The sequence below is a fragment of the Temnothorax nylanderi genome, unplaced genomic scaffold (genome assembly GCF_030848795.1).
Source record: "Temnothorax nylanderi isolate EJ_2023f unplaced genomic scaffold, tnyl_v1.0 TNYL_tig0204_pilon, whole genome shotgun sequence".
NCBI lineage: Eukaryota > Metazoa > Arthropoda > Insecta > Hymenoptera > Formicidae > Temnothorax > Temnothorax nylanderi.
In genome coordinates this window covers 153,604-171,757 of record NW_027249266.1, presented here as the reverse complement: position 1 = coordinate 171,757, position 18,154 = coordinate 153,604, and the positions used below count along the sequence as shown (strand labels likewise).

Sequence of the window (18,154 nt, the reverse complement as noted above, 5' to 3'; positions counted from 1 at the left end):
CGGTTTTCGAGGGAGATCTCTAAACTCGGTTTCGGTGCAAAGCTCATCACAGTTATCACGGAGAGTCATCGAATAGAGCGAAAGTCATTCGGATTCAAAGGCAGACGTGCAGATTTAATTCGAGGGCGTTGTTCATGAGAATCGGAGTCGAGTTGCCGAAGGGTACACGCGCGAAAAGTCGAATCGCACGTTTGCTCGTCCTTCTTCCGGAAACGGATGTCTCGAGGCGCACCGTCGACAATGCCGAGAGCGAAAAAAACGTCTCTCGAACGATCTTCAATGGCTTTAGTCCTGCAACGAGACGGGAAAGTGAAGGAACACGATTACACGCGGAGTCGCAACATGATTTTGAGGTTAGCCTCATGTGATGTAACGGTATTAATTAACAAACCAGCTGGGAACAATGACGTCTTCATTCGTATAATTGAAGATTAGATAAAACCGCTCTGGATCTTGCTTTCCCAGCGAAATCACTGGTTCATCAGCGACTTTGAGAGCGTTTTTTTCGCGACGGGACGAAAACGGAGTTTGAGGTTAGATTAGCTTTCCAGATAGCAAATCGTGAGAAACTGCTCAATCGTGTTCAATATCTGATCTTTTTTTCGGCTAGATTATCTAAGAATCTACGTCGATTTCTGCGAAGAGGGAAAGAAGCGTGAAAACAGCGGGACGAGAACTGAAGTTAGGTTAGATTATTCACACGCGTGTTTTCGACGAAGACTCGGATCGGGGGGGTTCGGCTGACTGTCGAGACGCTCGAAACCGTCGAAATTACGTTTTTCCGACGAGAGACCCGCGATCCACCGGCGACCGGCGACTTCATCGTCGCCGAGCGAGGGTTCGAGGCTCGAGGACTTTGAGGTTAGCGGGAGTCGGGAGTTCGGGTTCGAGGTTAGCCGCGGCGCGCACTCTCGACGGAATCGCCATGCGGTCCATGCGCGCATGCTCCCGTGACGTAACGGTAGTCGGCGAGAAGGGGAGGTTGGCAGTACTGGCACCCGTCTGTTTGCGGATGACTGTCAAAACCTACTTCCGCAGCCAGCGAGCGAGATCGCCGTCGTCGTCGTCGTCGTCACCGCTGCCGTCGCCGTCGTATTCGCGGAGCAGTTCGCCAGCATCGGGTGACGGGCGGGGCAGCACGCCGTGGAGCGCGCGCGAACGCTCGCGGACGATGTCGTGACGTCGTGACGCGGTGACCAGCGGTGACAGCGACTCGCGCTTCTCGTGTCTTCTACCGTGTCTTCGTCAAGACGAGAGAGAGAGAGAGAGGGAGAGGGAAAGAGAGAGAGAGAGAGAGAGAGAGAAAAAGAAAGAAAGAGGGAGAGAGACGTCGCGCCGCGGTTTGTCTTTCTTCTCCTCGCTGCGTCTCGCGTTCCCGATTCCTCGTCGTCGTCGTCGTCGCCGTCGCCGTCGGATAATCCCGAAGGAAAGGAAAGGAAAGGAAGGGCCGAGCGTCGCGCTCGCGAGAGATTGATCGTGCGCGTACGTGTGCGTGCGCGCGGGCGAGTGAGCGAGCGAGCGAGCTTAACCTGCCTACCTGCCTGCCTACCTGTCCGTTCCCGCGAACGCGAGCGGCGCGCTGACGAAAACCTGCGCGCTCGCTGGTGCATGAATGGTACATGAGTCGGCCGGACAGTGCCGAGCTGCGGGATCTCTCATGGAGGACAGCCGAGTGTGACGGTAGCTGGCGACGCGCGGGGCTCCACAAGGTGGCACGGGATAACGTCAAGGTTACCGCAGTCCAACCACCCAGAGGTAGTCGCGCGTCTCTCGACCGTCCGAAAAAAAGAAAAAAAAAAAAACGAAATTAGCACGAGGCTCCCGATTTCCGGAAATTTTCCTGTCGTTCCTCGCGCCCGTCGAGAGGAGGCACCTCCGACCGGGGGAACTCGCCTCCGCCGTTCCGCCAGGTTAGGTTTCCCTCGGGGACGCGAAGGAGGGATATGGGGAGATCGGTCACGCGGTGCCGCGTGTTCTCCAATTTCGCAAAGTGCGGCTGAAAAGAGCGAGCGACGCATGACGAACATTCCAATGCTCGAATAAAAGTGTACCTACTTATATGTATATCTGTGATTTCGAAGTCATGAGATATCGAGAATGAGATAGTCGTACAAGCGTTACGCTCGGTATAGAAGGGAGACACGTGTGCAAAAGATGGGATTAAAGAGACTTGCAGTCTCCCTTTTACATTTGAATATTCAACTTCATTTGTCCCAAATGTCTGTCCCATTAAGCTGCATTTTATGCACCTTTCTATATACATATCTATATACATATAAGTTTCGTACATTTGGCTTTGTTTTTATCTCAGTCATGCTTTTCTCAAGTTTTCTATAAAGGGAGTTAGATGTAGAGGAGTAAAAAGAGTAAAAGGGAACAGACAAAGAATAATTGAGATAAACAGTTTATCAACCAATGTTTCTTTCTTCACTAAATGACTCGACTTGATAGCAGTGATTCATTATTTTTTTTATCATGCTTTCTGTATATTTTCTCATCCTTTTTTCTTATAATTTTAGCTCTTTCAATATCTTTTGCTCCTTTTGCATACTTAGATAACGAATCCTATTTTGAATGCAAGAAACATGAGAAAATATAACTAGGAGCAATATAATATATATTCCATATCACATATACAATATATACATCCTTTTATATTTTATGTAAATATTACTATTTCTTTTTTTCAGATTCTTCCACTGATGGCCACATTGGCACATCTCTAGCGGCATTGTTTCACCACAATCAAACATAATGCTGATCACATAGCGTATACTGGGCTGTAAACCACATACTTGGATGCAAATCTCCCCGATAGATTATGCGCTGCGCGGCATAGAAAATTCAACTAGGATATTTAGGATATTTAATGTACTGGTGCACATTTTGGCGTCATTTTTCAACTAAATATTTTCTTCCGCATCGAGAAGTACTGCATTCCTCGCGGCCAACGATACCAAAACCTCCATTGATTAATTCCTCCATCCATTGAAGATGACCAGTAGACTCGAGGAAACAGAGCAGAAATGGACTTGCGAGTACTGCACTTATGAGAATTGGCCCTCTTCTTTAAAATGCACCATGTGCAGGGGCGCCAAGCCTCTCCTGGGCGAAGACATTTATCGTCTTCGGGACCCCAGCCCCCAAAGAGGTTCCTCCAACGTCGCTTCCGGCCCCGTGTCCCAGATAAGTCCTACGGACAACTTCACTTCGCAAAATTACAGCCAGAATCTGCCTTCGGCGGGAAAGTGGGCCTGCACCATGTGCACTTATCTTAATTATCAGAATACAACGCGGTGCGCACAGTGCAGCAACCGGAAGCCTGTCAATCAGTCTGTCAATTCATTAGCATCGAATCTACATGAACATTTAGCGCCGCTGCGACTGGCCGATGGACCACCAAACTCGGGATCGAATTCTCAGCTGAATCCCTCGCCAATTAATCTCCATCCGGAAAGATTGTACAATATGCATCCAGAGAAATGGTCCTGTCATGTGTGTACTTACGAGAACTGGCCCAAGGCGACTAAATGCGTCATGTGCGGTCATCCGAAGGAGAAGGATAAAAGGGATAAGGGAACACAGGGAAATGTGGGGGTGATTTTACCAAGTCCCGAGAGAGAACATAGTCAACGGGGCTTGCCATCGCCTCCACACGCACCTTATATTCATCAGACGCAGAGAGAGGATAATTTAGCGATAGGAAGGAGGTAATATTAAATTACATATTTTATATTTTATATATTTTGTAAAATGTGAACGCGTTATATAATAAACAATATTTATATAACAAATATAATATTCAGAAAAGATAAATAGAAGAAATATTTAACGATTAACGATATTAACAATTCCGATATTTTTTTTTTAAATAAACATAATTTCTGACTATATTTTCTAAATAAGTTACAAATATGTGCGTTATGATATACTTACACAAGAATATTCTTCTGTTAATATATTATAACGTGTATTTATAACTTATCTTTAACATTTCAGAGGTCCACATAGGTATGCGGAGAGCCGGAACGATAGTTTATCAACTCCTCAATCTCCGAATAACTGTGATTACGAGCGCCGATTGAAGCAGTTAAGACGCCACACTGATTGGTGTTGGTTAAACGCTTGTCTCGGTATTGTCGAAGGTGACAACACTCCTGTTGAAGCTTACCTGGCGAGCGGTGGCGATCCTGCCCGCCAATTGACGCATTCTGAGGTTTTGCTCCTCAATAGAAGTAGCGCGTTTGACGTTGGGCACACCTTGGTGCACTTGGCTATTAGGTAAACACAAATAACTTGAATAAATACTTCTATAAGTTGATATTATTAAATAAAGTACAATTCTTAACATTAATAGATTAATAGAATTTTAATTGGGATTTCCACAGGTTTCAAAGGGAAGATATTTTAGCAACATTGCTGTCGCAAATTGAAGGTTCGGGCTCGGGGGTGAAAAGGGTACCGAGTTACGTCGCACCTGATCTCGCGGTACAGATTCGCCGACATGTCACCAATAGTATACGCTTACGCAAAGGCTCATTCCCCTGTTATTTTGTTACCGACATGGCCACCTTCGCGTTGCCAGCCGAGGTTATTATGTATTATGATTTTAATGTAACCTAAATGAAAAGTAAATCTTTTAATCTAGTTAACGTTCTACTTTTAAGTATTAAATAATCTTTAAACTTTTCTTTAAATATTTAACTTCTATTTGTAATATATTATAACTTACTGAAGAGATTGTATAAAAGTGTGCGAGTGCTCATGTATATACATATATATGTTATTTTTATATTTAAAATTGGATATATATTTTTAGGTTGAAGATCTGCCGAGCATTGTACAAGAGCAGATGCTAGAGGAATTGTTAGATAAGGAAGCTCAACAGCAATTGGAAGGCGGTGGTGGCGAACCGCCAGCTCTAAATTGGTCTTTAGAAATTACTGAACGATTAGGTAGTCGTTTACATGCGCTCTGGAACCGATCGGCCGGAGATTGTCTTCTGGATTCTGCTATGCAGGCTACTTGGGGTGTTTTCGATAGAGACAATGCTCTTAGGAGGGCGCTCGCCGATACCCTGCAACAAGCTGGGCAATTGTAAGATTTGCGATTAAATAAATAAATATACAATGTAATTTTCTATTTTAATATAATTAATTTAATTAATTCAATATAAATTCAATATTTTCCAATTTATAAGATTGATCAGCAGATTAATCAATACATAGAATAATAATAAAAAGAAAAATAAATACAAATGTTTGAAAAATATAATTTTGAAAAATTATATTTAAAAAATAAAAGAATCTCAATTTAGTTAATAAATATCTCATTTCTTTCAATTATTCAGTCGAAATAAGCTTCATGTATTTTATACGAAATGTTATTTTTCAGCTTTTATCCTCGTTGGAGAGAGTATGAAGCCTCGCAAGCATCTAGGATGTTAGATTTTACTTTAGAAGAGACGCAGTGGCAAGAAGATTGGGAAAGCTTGCTAGCAACGGCCGCTCAACCCGGAAGCGCGTTAGAACAATTACACGTGTTTGCCCTTGCCCACATTTTAAGACGACCCATTATAGTTTATGGAGTTAAATATGTTAAAAGTTTCCGCGGTGAAGATATAGGTAAATTCTAAAAAATACACCTATAACATTTGCTTTCTGTTTTCTTTAATTCTTTAAGATTTTTTCAAGACTAACTCAAGAATTAAGATTTCTATGATTCTTTAAAAGTCTTTTTTTACGATTTTAAAGTGTTTTTTTTTAAGACTTGTAAGATTTAGAATAATACCAATTATTTTTATGTATTTTGTAGGATATGCGAGATTTGAAGGCGTCTATCTACCACTATTATGGGAACCTTCATTTTGCATCCGTTCACCAATCGCATTGGGTTATACCCGTGGCCATTTCACGGCGTTGGTTCCAATCGAGCCCTACGCCTCGTCCAGAATACCGCCCCTCGCAACTCACGGGGTAGTGAGTGGGAACAATAGTCCACTCGAGCAGCTACAGATTCAGATGCAGACCACCTTTATGCCACTAATGGATCGTGAGCATAAGCTTCTGCCAATACACTTTCTCACGACCGATGAGATCGGTCGTGAGGAATCCATTTACAAAGAGTGGTTGGACGTATGTAGAACTGAGGGTGGAATTCTGGTAGCGCAGCAGAAACTCCACAAAAGACCGCTGCTCGTTGCGCAGATGCTGGAAGAGTGGTTAAATCATTATCGTAGATTAGCGTGAGTAATTTTTAATTTTTTTGAGCTCTGTGTTAATGAATCATAACTGTAATATAAAGCAGTTAAAAAAAATAATTCTAAATTCTAATAATATAAAGAATATAAAATGACTAAAATTACAATAAATGTGATAATAATAATATTATAATATTCGATAATAAATAATTTCTTTTTTCTCTATATTGCAGTCAAACCAACGAGGCACCTTTCTCGAGACCACCCACATTACAGGATTATAGTAGCGATGGTGATACCGAAGATGAGTAGTGCAGTAATTTTAAGAGAGAAGTGTTACGACTGACATGAGAAGCATCTCCATTTCTCACAAGTTGATTCTCAACCGAAAATTATAAAATGGTTAGTATTATAAAACGAAAACTATACGTGAATGCCGTACTTTCATGAATAACTCGATACAGAGAAACTACTACGTCCATACACTGGCAATGTACCATTTAAAAAATTGAGAACGCTGTCACATCGCTATGGATCACTTTGCAAGCAAAAATTATAAAGTTCGAATTAGGATTTACGAACTATATCAAACTATAATGCACTAATTATTGAGTTATTGCCATTATTGGGGAAAAAAATCCTTTTATAATTAAATTACCTATACATTTCTCAGAAATGTTTAGTTATGACATAGCAAGACAATGCCAGTTTGTTGCAAAAATCTTTCTTTGCGGAATGAATTATTTTTTTATCACATTATTATGCTGATGTTAACGCCACTTAAGAAAATGATGTAATACTTTTTTTATCGTGATAAAACATGGGAAGAAAATACGAGTTTAATTTTTTGATATGGAAAAGGGAATGTTGGATATATTATATATAAGTATGGAGATGTGTGTTTAAATAATACGTATAGGTGTTATACAATTCATTGCCAGTGACGGTGAGCGAAAGTGGGAAACATTGTCGTTTGTTACACATTGTCGAATCGTTTTGCATAATATTAGAAATTTAATTGTTAGGCTATTGAAAATAACATTTTTTCACAGATAGTTTGTAAAAATATAGTCTCGGAGGAGGGAAAGAATTTGAAACTTCTTTTCTCGCAAAATATTGTGGAATTTTGCGAAAACGTTCGGACAGATTTTTGAGCATTCGTTTGTCGCGTTCCATTATAATGACAAACGAAATAATAAGTGTGATTTAATGGCAGACTTTTTAGTCTTCTCTCTAAGAAGGAAGAAAACTTAGATTATCAATAACTTTTGAATAACTAATTTCGAGATATAATCACTTAAAAATTAATTATTCAGATATTGATTGTCGATTGAAAGTTTCTTATCTTCAATTTTAAGAATCAATAAATAGTTGAATTTCGAATAATTGAAAATAAGGAATTTTTCGTGGATTTATAAAATTTTCGACTACAAAAATCTGCCACTAAAGATCGATATAAAATATCTTATATAGTGACACGAGTTCCGACATACCTGAGACGCAATTCTTCAGGATAGTAATCTAGAAAAGTCAACAAATTCCGTGTATAATCGTCTTTAAGTCGTTTCACTTGTTATAACTTAGAACTGCGTTAAGGAAATCAAGCAGTCGAACACAAACGAACAACGATCTGTCCCTTTTTAATGATCGAAATCGCGCGGATCTAGAGCGTTTATCTCCAATGGTGTGTTAATAGGAAAAAATATATAACTAACAGACTTGTGAAAAACTGTGCTGTTTGCTCTGTAAAGAGAAAAAAAATATGGTTTCATTTTTATGCGAGGGATATAATATATTATTATCTAGTAATAATAATATATTAAATTTTTCGCGTAAGTGTGGTTCACAATCGTGTTAAATATTATATATAACACTGTACGAACTTTTATAAGAAGCGATGAGAAAGAAATTAAAGAGATGAGTAGCACATACGTTTAAGCGTTAGGATTATTATCGAACAGCCGACACATACACACACACACACACGCGCACACACACGCACACGCACACGCGCGCACACACACGTATTCACACATCTAACAACGCATAACGAACAAGCGATTGTAACAAATCTTTAATCAAAAAAGTACAAAAAGTCGCTAGAAACGTTTCTTCGGAAATACTTCTTCGTTTTTTCGACGTAACAATAATAGTCTTTATTTCTTACTATTTAATTCTGATAACAGCAACAATGTAGCGTCTAGTCCTTTTGCATATAGCACCACATCGCGTTTTTTTTTCCTTTCTTAATTATGAATTAATCATTGCGCGATCGGATCACGTGATAAAAATTAATGAAAAAGGCTTGAAAGGAGAGATCAAAACCAGATCAAGAAACCGGTGTAATTCTGTCGGATTTCGAAATAGATTTCGGAATTACAGAAAAGTGAAAACTTTTATAATATAAAATGTAAAATTTTGCACATGATGTGATATGAAAAAGGTTGTATTATTATTAATTTCGACTTATTATTTTCGTTTTGTCTTTACGCGAAGTATCATCCCTTTTTCCAATCGTGTCATACATAATCCCTCCATACCCTGTATAGTTGTATAGATTAAAAATTAAAGGAAAAGGAGAAACAGATTTTAAATAATCATGAAGTAATTCGAATTCGAGAAATAAGTTCGAAGTATAGCGTAGAATATTGGAAGAAAAATTGTATATAGGTCTACACATGAACTCCAGGAACATTTCGAGACTTTATTTTAAGTCATTTTTAATTTATTGTACAATGCCAAAAATAAAGTCGAAATATTCCTGCAAGTAATCACACATTGCTCCAACATTCTGCGTTATAGTTCGAATTCAGACCTGTGTTGCATTTCTTAATCTACGAATCATTGTTTTCAATATACGATTTTTAATTGATTTATAAAAAATCAAAGGAGCTTTTTCGTTCCTGTTTAAATTACGAAATAATTGGAGCTAATTAATGATCTCTATTAATCATCTATTTATTACAAATTAATTACGGATTATGTAAATAAATTAACTATTTCTCTCTCCCGGAAAAGAAAACTTTTGACGGAGGTTACATTTTTATAAAGCCTTCGATTAAATTCACCGAAATTATATCGGTTTCTAGATCCCTAATTTTCGAGAGGGACAACAGGTATAAGTCAATTCCACAGTGTCCTGTCTGCGAAAGCGGCAGAAGCGAGGTTTATCGCTATGATTGTAATTGTTAATGTTATATACATCGACGATCGTTATTGTTATGATTATTACATTATTACATAGACATAGCATAAGTCCGTGACTTACAAGGCCCATTTTAAACACGAAATTGCATCTTTAGAACGAATTCTATAAGTTATGCATTTAAACTTATGTTACTGTAAATTCTTTTTTTATCACAAAAAATGCGATAATGCTGGCTTCTGCGTAAAAAAAAAGAAATGAAAGTAAGGGACTTTTTCTTTATTAATTTTCGATATTAATTGTTATTGATAAAAACCAGCTATTTTTAACGTATCATTGATAATTAACCTAATTTTGGTTTCTAATTATTTAATAGAAACTATTATTTTAATCAAATTAATTAAATTTAAACGTAAATTATGCATTATTAATAATAACTGATATCGGAAATTAATTCTGAGGTTAACTTTTAATTAATTGATTCTCAGATTATAATTCTCGATGGACACGCAAAGTTTTTTCGGCAAAATAGGGAAAAAATGTTAAAAAAAATTAACAATGTTCGACGGAGGTGTGTTTTCTTTTTAAGCAAGTATAGTTTTCTCGATTTCTTGTTGCCAGAATTTGCTCTTGGCAGGTGATAAAGTATAGAGTTTTAAAAATCTATTCTCTAATCAGAAAGCAGAATAGAGAAGTCTATAAATATATAAATATAAATATTAATATTAATATAGAACATATATATGAGATATAGATATTATATGAGATAATATATCGATGTACAATAATTCGAAATAACGATTTATTATTATTATTATTATTATTATTACATGATTCTGACGATAATGATTATTATAAATAATATAATAAGAAAACATCGAGGTGTGAATCAATAAATGCTGAAGTACTTTATGTCATTTTCATCTTTATTGAAATAATTTTTCAGGGTTTACTAAGTGAAGATTAATTTTTAGGATAATGATTAATAATTCGATCGAGTACTTATCCCTTCCAAATAACATATAAAGATATGATAATTGTCTTTTAGATAATTTAAAATGACTCCGATCATTTCCAATAATATTGATATTATTAAAATTATTTTATTTAATGCATTTTCTTCAGTTTGTATTTAATATTAATTTTTTCTATATCATTTGAATTTCTCTATTTTTTTATGTAAGCTGTTTTTTCTAAAAAAATTATATTTCTTTAAAAAAAATAGCAATAAGTTTATTAAGTCATAATATGAAGAATTTTAATTGAATATTATAATTGTTTATATTTATTAATGATCTCATTAGTGCCAGAATTGTTAATAATTTAATATTTCGAAATTAGATGGTTAATGAATTCAAGATTATTTATTTTTCAATTTTATTCATAAAGTCTATGTTTCAGAAATAAAATTTTATAATTTTTCATGAAATTTTTTCTGAGAATATATTAAACCACAAAATATTTTAATATATTTTACCACTTAATTTTCAAGTTAACTTACCTAATTGTGGTAAATAAAGATTTTGTCAATGGCCTGAAATCTTCATTGAGAAATATGTGAATTCAGTTAAAGATCCAAGGTTGGAAGATGATGCCGTAGATCCAAGATACTTTAAATGTAGAAAATTAGTTAATGCTTTTGTATTTTAACTAATTAATTTTTTGAATATTTTTAAATTATTTGTTAGTAAACTTATATTGACAAAAATCTATTTTCTACATGTCATTTTTGTGCAAACGCAGTTGTGTAAATCTGAGATAGCTCTTGTAACAATATTCTTTCTGCAACATGAGATGGTAAAATCGTTCGTCTATAACGGCATTAGCACGACTACGTGTAGTCTCACCTTGCAAGTAAACAGTAATATCAGTCGAACGGATTGTTGTTCGTGCAGAGTACGTTATTTATTGACCATCGAGAAGCTGCGACAGCAACTGGGAGAATAATCTTTAATACATCATATTGTGCGAGACATAAATAATAAATTTGTGTGTGTATATGGTATGACGTGAAGTACTGTCTATTTTTGATAGTTTATGTGGAAGCTCAGAGAGAATATTAGCAGAAAGGATAATAAAGGAAACAAAGATATGTAAAAGGAATTATTCTGCGAGATTTTTCACATAGGTACACGTAGATTTATGGAACTGTGTTAATAATTTTTAAAAGTACATATTTTTTACACTTTTACACTTAATTAATTAAATTCCACAGTAATTAATTTAAAAAATTAAAGGAGACAATGGAACTAATTTTTACATAGAAACTAATTTTCATTAAATAGGAAATACTTATTTCAAATATTCACTTTTGTGAAATGAATTTTAGGTGCTCAGAACAATCTTTTACACAAAAAACTCTTGAAAAATCGATTAAATTAAGCAGAAATTAAAATTACAACTATGCTTCTCGCATGTGTATTAGTTACAAGAATGCAATTGTTTGGAAATAATAATTCGTATTATATAGCACACATATGGCAGGAAATATTGATTCTAACATTTAATTTCTGTGGACTGAAGCTATATAGCTATAGTAGTGAATAGCTTAATCAGTTATTTAGATGCAGGGATTCAACTTCCGGTTCGAGGAAAGTTCCTCGAAAATGGAACGCTCGTCGCACAAATAAATAGTCTGAGTATTTATTGCACGGGTCATCGTCAATAAATCCAGTCACGTAGCTATGTAATGTGTAAGAACTGTCGGGAAGACAAGTAGTCCATCTCGTCCGGAGTCCTTCTCGGAACCCTTCGTTGCCGAGGATACAGCCTGGAAAAATGAGATTTCCCTCGGAACCTGCGTCACGCACAGCTTTGGATGCAGGGATGTCTTATTCTCAAACTCTATGTAAGTAATAATAATAGCAATAAATAAATAATTCTGATAACGATAAATATAAAAATCATCGTTTTTTTTCTCTTTCTCTCTCTCGCTGCTGAAAGAATAGTCTGGAAAAACACATAGGATTTTCGGAAAATTTACACATCAAATATTGCTGTGCGAAATTTTTTTATTTTTGCAAGCTGTATAATAATCAATAGAGAATGTTGATAAAAAGACTAGAATAAAAATAATCTCATTATTAATAATAATAAAAATAAAAATTATATTTTTACGAGCAGTCAAGACTCATAATAATTCCAGTCTGATTTTATTGATCACAATAGATCCTAATATGTTATCAAACGATTTTTACATAGCATGTGTTACAACAAAATCGAGAATAAATAACACGTTAAGATTCATACAGACAGCAAAGAATACGTGGCAACAGACTGTACGCGAATCAATATCCGATCTGCGAAACGACCTAAATAACAAAAGAGTGATTTTTTCATAGCTGTGTAACGGAAATGTGGCAACCCTTTTTATTGAATTAATAAAACGAAAATCGGAGAGTCTATCTCCAAAGTTGTATTCCTAAGAAATGAAAAAAAATTACTTTGTATTAAATAATCACAAACTTAATTACAGTACAATTTTATAAATAAATGAATTTAAGATATATCGGTGAAATGTGAAATCTTTTTACGTTTATTTTCAACAATTTTAACGAAATTATGACGACGCTCGACAGATATCGAAACATTTATCATCCAAGTCGTTTAATTATTCGCGATTGACGCAATCTACAAATAATTTATGATCCCAATGGGGTTCTGTTACTGTATATACCGTTTATTTGTAGAGTATTTTTGTTTGACACAAATTCGCGCGTTGATTGTTTAATGAATGGGATATTCTTGCGAATGGATAATATCGATTATGAAACCTCGCCTAATTGTAGGCATTCGTATTATTGCGTTGCATTGAGAAACAATGCTATGATCGAGTGTATTTATTTTATTTGAAAATTCTTACTTCTTCAATTTTAACAATTTTTTTTCCCTTCATGGAAATTAATCTTCTGTGTGAAAATTTATTTTTCACAAAAATTTTATCTCGAATGCATTTATATGTCCGAAAAGTTGAAAATTTAATATATATAAATTCGCGTTGTTGTTCATATTGCAATAAATTTGTTTATTTTTCTTTTAATTCGCGGTGAATTCAAATTTAGTTTAGTATATAAAATCCGATTTTATTTCTCCAACCAGTGTTGTCGCAGTTTTTGTTATATTTCCGTGGCAAAGAACTTCTATGGAAATTAAAAATAAATTTCCAGTGAGAGAAAATAATGTATCATTAAAAGATTAACAAATCCGTGAGCATTACAGCATCTAAAAAAGTAGATATAATCGATCTCGTAAAGGTAAAGAATCGTTTCTCTTGTATTTATTTTACATATTTTTTGTTTTCTCAGAAATTGAGAGAGTTGCTTGTAAAATACACGAACGCTTTGTAACAAATTGCAATTACAGCGATAATTATATAATAATAATAAATAATTATACTTATATGAAAATAATTATGTATGTAATGTGTCCGTATTATTTCCGGATACGAAGTTTACGGGATCTTTTTCGAGACTCGAAAACGTTTTCATTTCTCTCTAATTTGCGGAAGTAACAAACCTCGTTATCGCTGTCGCTTTGTACACACATATCATGACGGATGAGGATCAAATCGATTGGTGTGATTAATACTCTTGAGATGGATTAATTGTCAGGGTTCACTATGACGCGTCCAGCAGAGAGAGAGAGAGAAACTCCTCGATTTCACAAGAGACGCAAACGCAAGATTTATGAGAAACCGCGACGACAATACAAATCTTGATAATCGAGAGAAAGCATTTGCTAAATAAATAACTATCCGCCGACATTATGAGAAATGGAATATAATTTTGTCTCCAGCTTTTGATTTATTAAATCTTTAACTCTCGCCAGACCGAAGGCGCTTATTTTAACGTAGCAAGATTAAATTATTTACACATCGCACCAAAGCGGTATTCAAATAAGGCAATCTTCGTTGAAATTACTATATACATTATTTCGCATTATTTTAAATTTATTTTTGACCTTTGCCCGTTTGTTATTCAGGGGAAACGTGCGACTGCTGTAACATTCGGTACGGACATTTTATCTAGCGGTCAGTCCAGTTTCTTCCGCGCGTTCCTCTTTATTTTACCCCAGCTAAACTTTTTTCTGTTCCGCCACATTTGCTCGATACACTCGTTACATGACGTATATGGATGCTTATACGTCTGTGTGACAAGAGGACAGGACAGACAGATACATGTGGGAGGTGAGACAACGGGGGAGATGATGGATCCACGCTTCGCGTCTCGCGTCAATTTTTACGCGATTACGGAGACACCTTGTCAAACGATTGACACTGTTGTCTTTTTCCACGAAAAATATTAGGAAAATGATAATCTGTGAAGAATCTTTTGGAAATTAAAAGGATTAAAAAAAACAAGAAAAATAATTTTAATGAATCAAATTTGGTCTGAATTTTTATTTATAAAATTCATAAAAACATCTTACTTCAAGATCCTTAAGAAGCCAAAATATTTTAAACTGATGCTTCAAAAAATAAGAAATGATGATAATTTAATTATGCCCGATTTTCAGTTTGATTTAAAAAAGTCTTATTAACGTTGCTCAAAATTTTGAACGTTAGAACATTACATTTTCTAACGATATCGATATCAATGTGCCTCGGAATAAAAAATTCTTACAAAATTATATCATGTATTAAACTATGCGATATATTAAATTGTAATTAAACTTTTAATGGGATTTTAATGAGATGATATGAACGCTCCCGAAATAGTTGATAATCGCAATAAATATCCGATCCCCGACTTCGATCTCACGTCCCACGTCTCGCTTTTCGCGAATTAGATTCATTTTCACCCTCGCTCTCGCAGAGGCGACGGACGCGCGGGCGTTCGCGCGGGTCGCTGAAGAACCACCCTCTTCTGTGCGGATGACGGAGGCGCAACGAAGAGGGTGAGCTCGAAGATGAGGGAGAGAGAAAGAGGGAGGAGGGAGAGAGGGAGAGAGAGAGTGGGCCGGGGGTAACGATGGAGGGATTCGGCCGAGAAGGTGGAAGTTGCTATGCTATCCGATGTAGAGAGGGCGAGAGGGTGACGGTGAGGGTGAGAGAGGTAGAGACAGGGTGGCGCGGTGGTGCGTCGCTGGTGGAAAGCGGGAAAGCCTCTCCGAAGCGACCACCCACAGTTCACTGCGGCCTCGCGAGCCGTGTGAGCCACAACAACGTTGTGCATTCTTGTATCCGTGCGCCGTTCAGTCGATCGCGCCAACTACCCCGGACACATCAACCCTTTCCACCATGTAAACAAAGCGCCAGGGGATGCGCGTCTCTCACGGACGTGGGATCTGGAAAAACGTCCGCGATTAACACGTGGCGAGGGAGATCCAGGAGAATGGGGGGGCTCTTAATTTTGGAGCTCGCGGAAAAAAATGAGAAAATAAAAGTGACGTTCTCCACTTTTCCGTTAAGAGTAATACGTGGTGCCGAGTGCTAAAATGGAGATATTTCGAATCCGGGACGCGGCTTTCCGCTGGTCTCTGCAAGATCAATGATGGAGTCCCAATCTACTGTGTTCCCGTGGACATCATGATGTTATTATGAGTTACCGGAGTTTCGGAAGATGTCTCGCTCGAGACTGAGAGACAAACTTCGATCATCTCCTCTCGGACACACACCGCAACAATCGCTGGATCCCGCAAATGTTCCCGTCGGACAAATCCACTGATGGTCCAACTTTGATTTACATAACAACTTCAACCTGCTAGACATCGTGACGATCATCTTCTAAATGCGTCCTGGGTCTCTCCCGAGTGGATCTCGTTGATCGGATTGTTAAATTTTATAATTCGCGACGATTCTCCATTGGCAATCCGTGGCGGGTTTCAAATGAAAAAAATTCGAAGTCATCCAAGCTGAAAAAGACCGCCGTTCCGTTCAGTTGGAACGTTTCTCTCTGTTTAATCGAAACGAACAATTCGTCAATCATTTCTTTCATCGCCACGGCTTTCATCGTATCGATGCTCCGTGTGTGCACTCACCGCTCGTAATCGGTGATCAATTGTTGCGACCAGCTCCAATATTGCGTGACCTTCGGATATACGGCCGCTGTTAAACACTTTGATGAAGTAACACGTCGTCCTTTCGCCTTCGAAACTACCGGATTGTAATTACATCCTTTCCGCTCGCGACGCTAAGACGGATAACGGATGAGGGCGACGAGGATTCTGTTTATACTGACGACGAATTAAAGTACACGGTTAAGCGGACACTCGAGAAGATAAACCTTACAGAACCTATCACCGCTGGATCCTGTCGACCACGTGTTTCGTGTGATCTTCCTGGTGGGTGTCGAGTGTTATGACAAGGTGTAACGATGTGCGAGGTCTCGAGATAACGATGCTTTAAGTGTTTGCGCGATCATTGGAGGAGAGGTAACTATCTCCTGATAACACACTTGGCGATCTTGCATGATTATTCATGTAGATCACGTGTTATCGTCTCAAATTTTATTACCCTGGTCGGAAAGGCGCCCTTTGCGAAGATACATGACAATTACCGAAAATTATATGCTTAATAAGATTTCCGACGAAATTAATTGAGATTATCAGGTTTAGATCAAAGGCATTAACAAACATGTTGCAACAATGGCACGTTAGAGGTATCTTGTAATTATGCAAACTATAGATACGATTATACGCCACACGGTGTCTAAGCTCACTATCATGATTGCAGATATGTCAACTACGGTGATATTGATAACGTTTCAGTTTTCAAAGTGATAACGCGTACAGTTAATTGCACAAGCATGATTTCGTATAATATTGAGCGTAATAATAATTAACACTTTCGCTACCGCTTTACTTCTGGAAAAGAATCGGTAAAAAAGATCAAATAAGATTATTTTTCTTCATGTAATCTGTCTTGAAATTCATGTAAGAGAAAAAAAGTTATTTTATGTTACTTGTAAAACTATTTTCAAAAATCTTTCTCTGATTATGCTATCCGTATCTTTTAATGTTATTCATTCCTGAAATAGGATAATATAAATTACTAGAAAGAGGATTCTTCGATATAAAATCAAAACGCGATAAGAGATAATCATTGATCCTTCATCAATGCAACATTGTGATTTCAGCTTATAAACTATTGTTACATATGTACAATGTTGTCATACAGATAATCTGCTAAACAAATTGTGATGCTATATAGATATAATACGTGACACTTGGTGGCGAAAGTGTTAATAGAGTTTCACAATCTTATTAACAATCATAATCAGAAAAATGCTACAAAATTAGCACATACTGCGCCGATGAAACAAGCTAACAGCTGTAAATTCACTGAGCCAGCCGCGTGTTTACACTAACAATAAGCAAGGCAAATAACACTTGACATAACATAGGCTCATGATGAAATCAACTATATATCGCACAATGTCTCATTTTCCCACGAACTTTGCATTAAAAGACAAAGAACGTTACTTTCTTAACGAACCGCAGAATGTGATTAAATAATCTCGAACAACTGAAGAAACAATCAATATAATGAATGAAGAAATGATAATAACCGATCTGAACGTATAACAGCTTTGAAGATGTCATCACCGGAAATATCTATTGATCAATGTGGAAAAACATTGTGACATTATTTTCGTGTATCGGCGGAGTTATCATGAAACTGAAACATTGCAAATTAACTTTTTTGCGGTGAATAAGATGCGCCGGAAGTAACTTGATCGGGGCACGAGCGTAGCTAAGAAACTCGGAGGTAAGACTCTCTCTCTCTCTCTCTCTCTCTCTCTCTCTCTCTCTCTCTCTCTCTCTGATACAGCTGGAATATCGATGGGATACGAGTGTATTGAATGTTTGTT

The 18,154-nt window shown here is 36.8% G+C and overlaps 2 protein-coding genes across 10 annotated transcripts in view; both read left to right on the top strand.

The window, feature by feature from the left end:
* The first annotated feature begins 217 nt into the window (after nt 1–217).
* Trbd (ubiquitin thioesterase trabid) lies at nt 218–10,256 on the top strand. 4 transcript variants are annotated; one of them, XM_071717162.1, is made up of 8 exons: nt 218–353; nt 2,691–3,710; nt 4,000–4,281; nt 4,389–4,590; nt 4,820–5,097; nt 5,395–5,624; nt 5,815–6,244; nt 6,433–10,256. In XM_071717162.1, exons 2-8 carry the CDS (start codon nt 2,995–2,997, stop codon nt 6,509–6,511), a joined length of 2,217 nt encoding a protein of 738 aa, XP_071573263.1. In that variant the 5' UTR covers nt 218–353; nt 2,691–2,994; the 3' UTR covers nt 6,512–10,256. The 4 variants fall into 4 exon arrangements, with proteins under 4 accessions (XP_071573263.1, XP_071573261.1, XP_071573260.1 ...); XM_071717160.1 differs by lacking the exon at nt 218–353 and adding an exon at nt 1,019–1,730; XM_071717159.1 differs by lacking the exon at nt 218–353 and adding an exon at nt 1,019–1,755.
* A 5,934-nt stretch (nt 10,257–16,190) lies between these two features.
* Nucleotides 16,191–18,154, top strand: part of LOC139778992 (octopamine receptor beta-1R) — a 64,150-nt gene continuing 62,186 nt past the window's right edge. Inside the window, exons 1-2 of one of the 6 annotated variants that reach the window (XM_071717188.1) lie at nt 16,191–16,715; nt 17,687–18,051. The gene's annotated coding sequence lies outside the window, so the exon portion shown is untranslated. Of the gene's footprint in view, nt 16,716–17,460; nt 18,052–18,154 lie in introns of all 6 variants that reach the window. The other 5 variants (XM_071717187.1, XM_071717186.1, XM_071717185.1 and 2 more) reach the window with 5 other exon arrangements.

What these genes read in the sequence shown, in the direction of transcription:
- Trbd (XM_071717162.1), top strand. Translation starts at nt 2,995, where the DNA reads ATGACCAGTAGACTCGAGGAAACAGAGCAGAAATGGACTTGCGAGTAC. An exon ending in AATTTAGCGATAGGAAGGAG is followed by an intron (nt 3,711 to 3,999) that starts GTAATATTAAAT and finishes TTAACATTTCAG; the next exon opens with AGGTCCACATAGGTATGCGG. An exon ending in TTGGTGCACTTGGCTATTAG is followed by an intron (nt 4,282 to 4,388) that starts GTAAACACAAAT and finishes GGATTTCCACAG; the next exon opens with GTTTCAAAGGGAAGATATTT.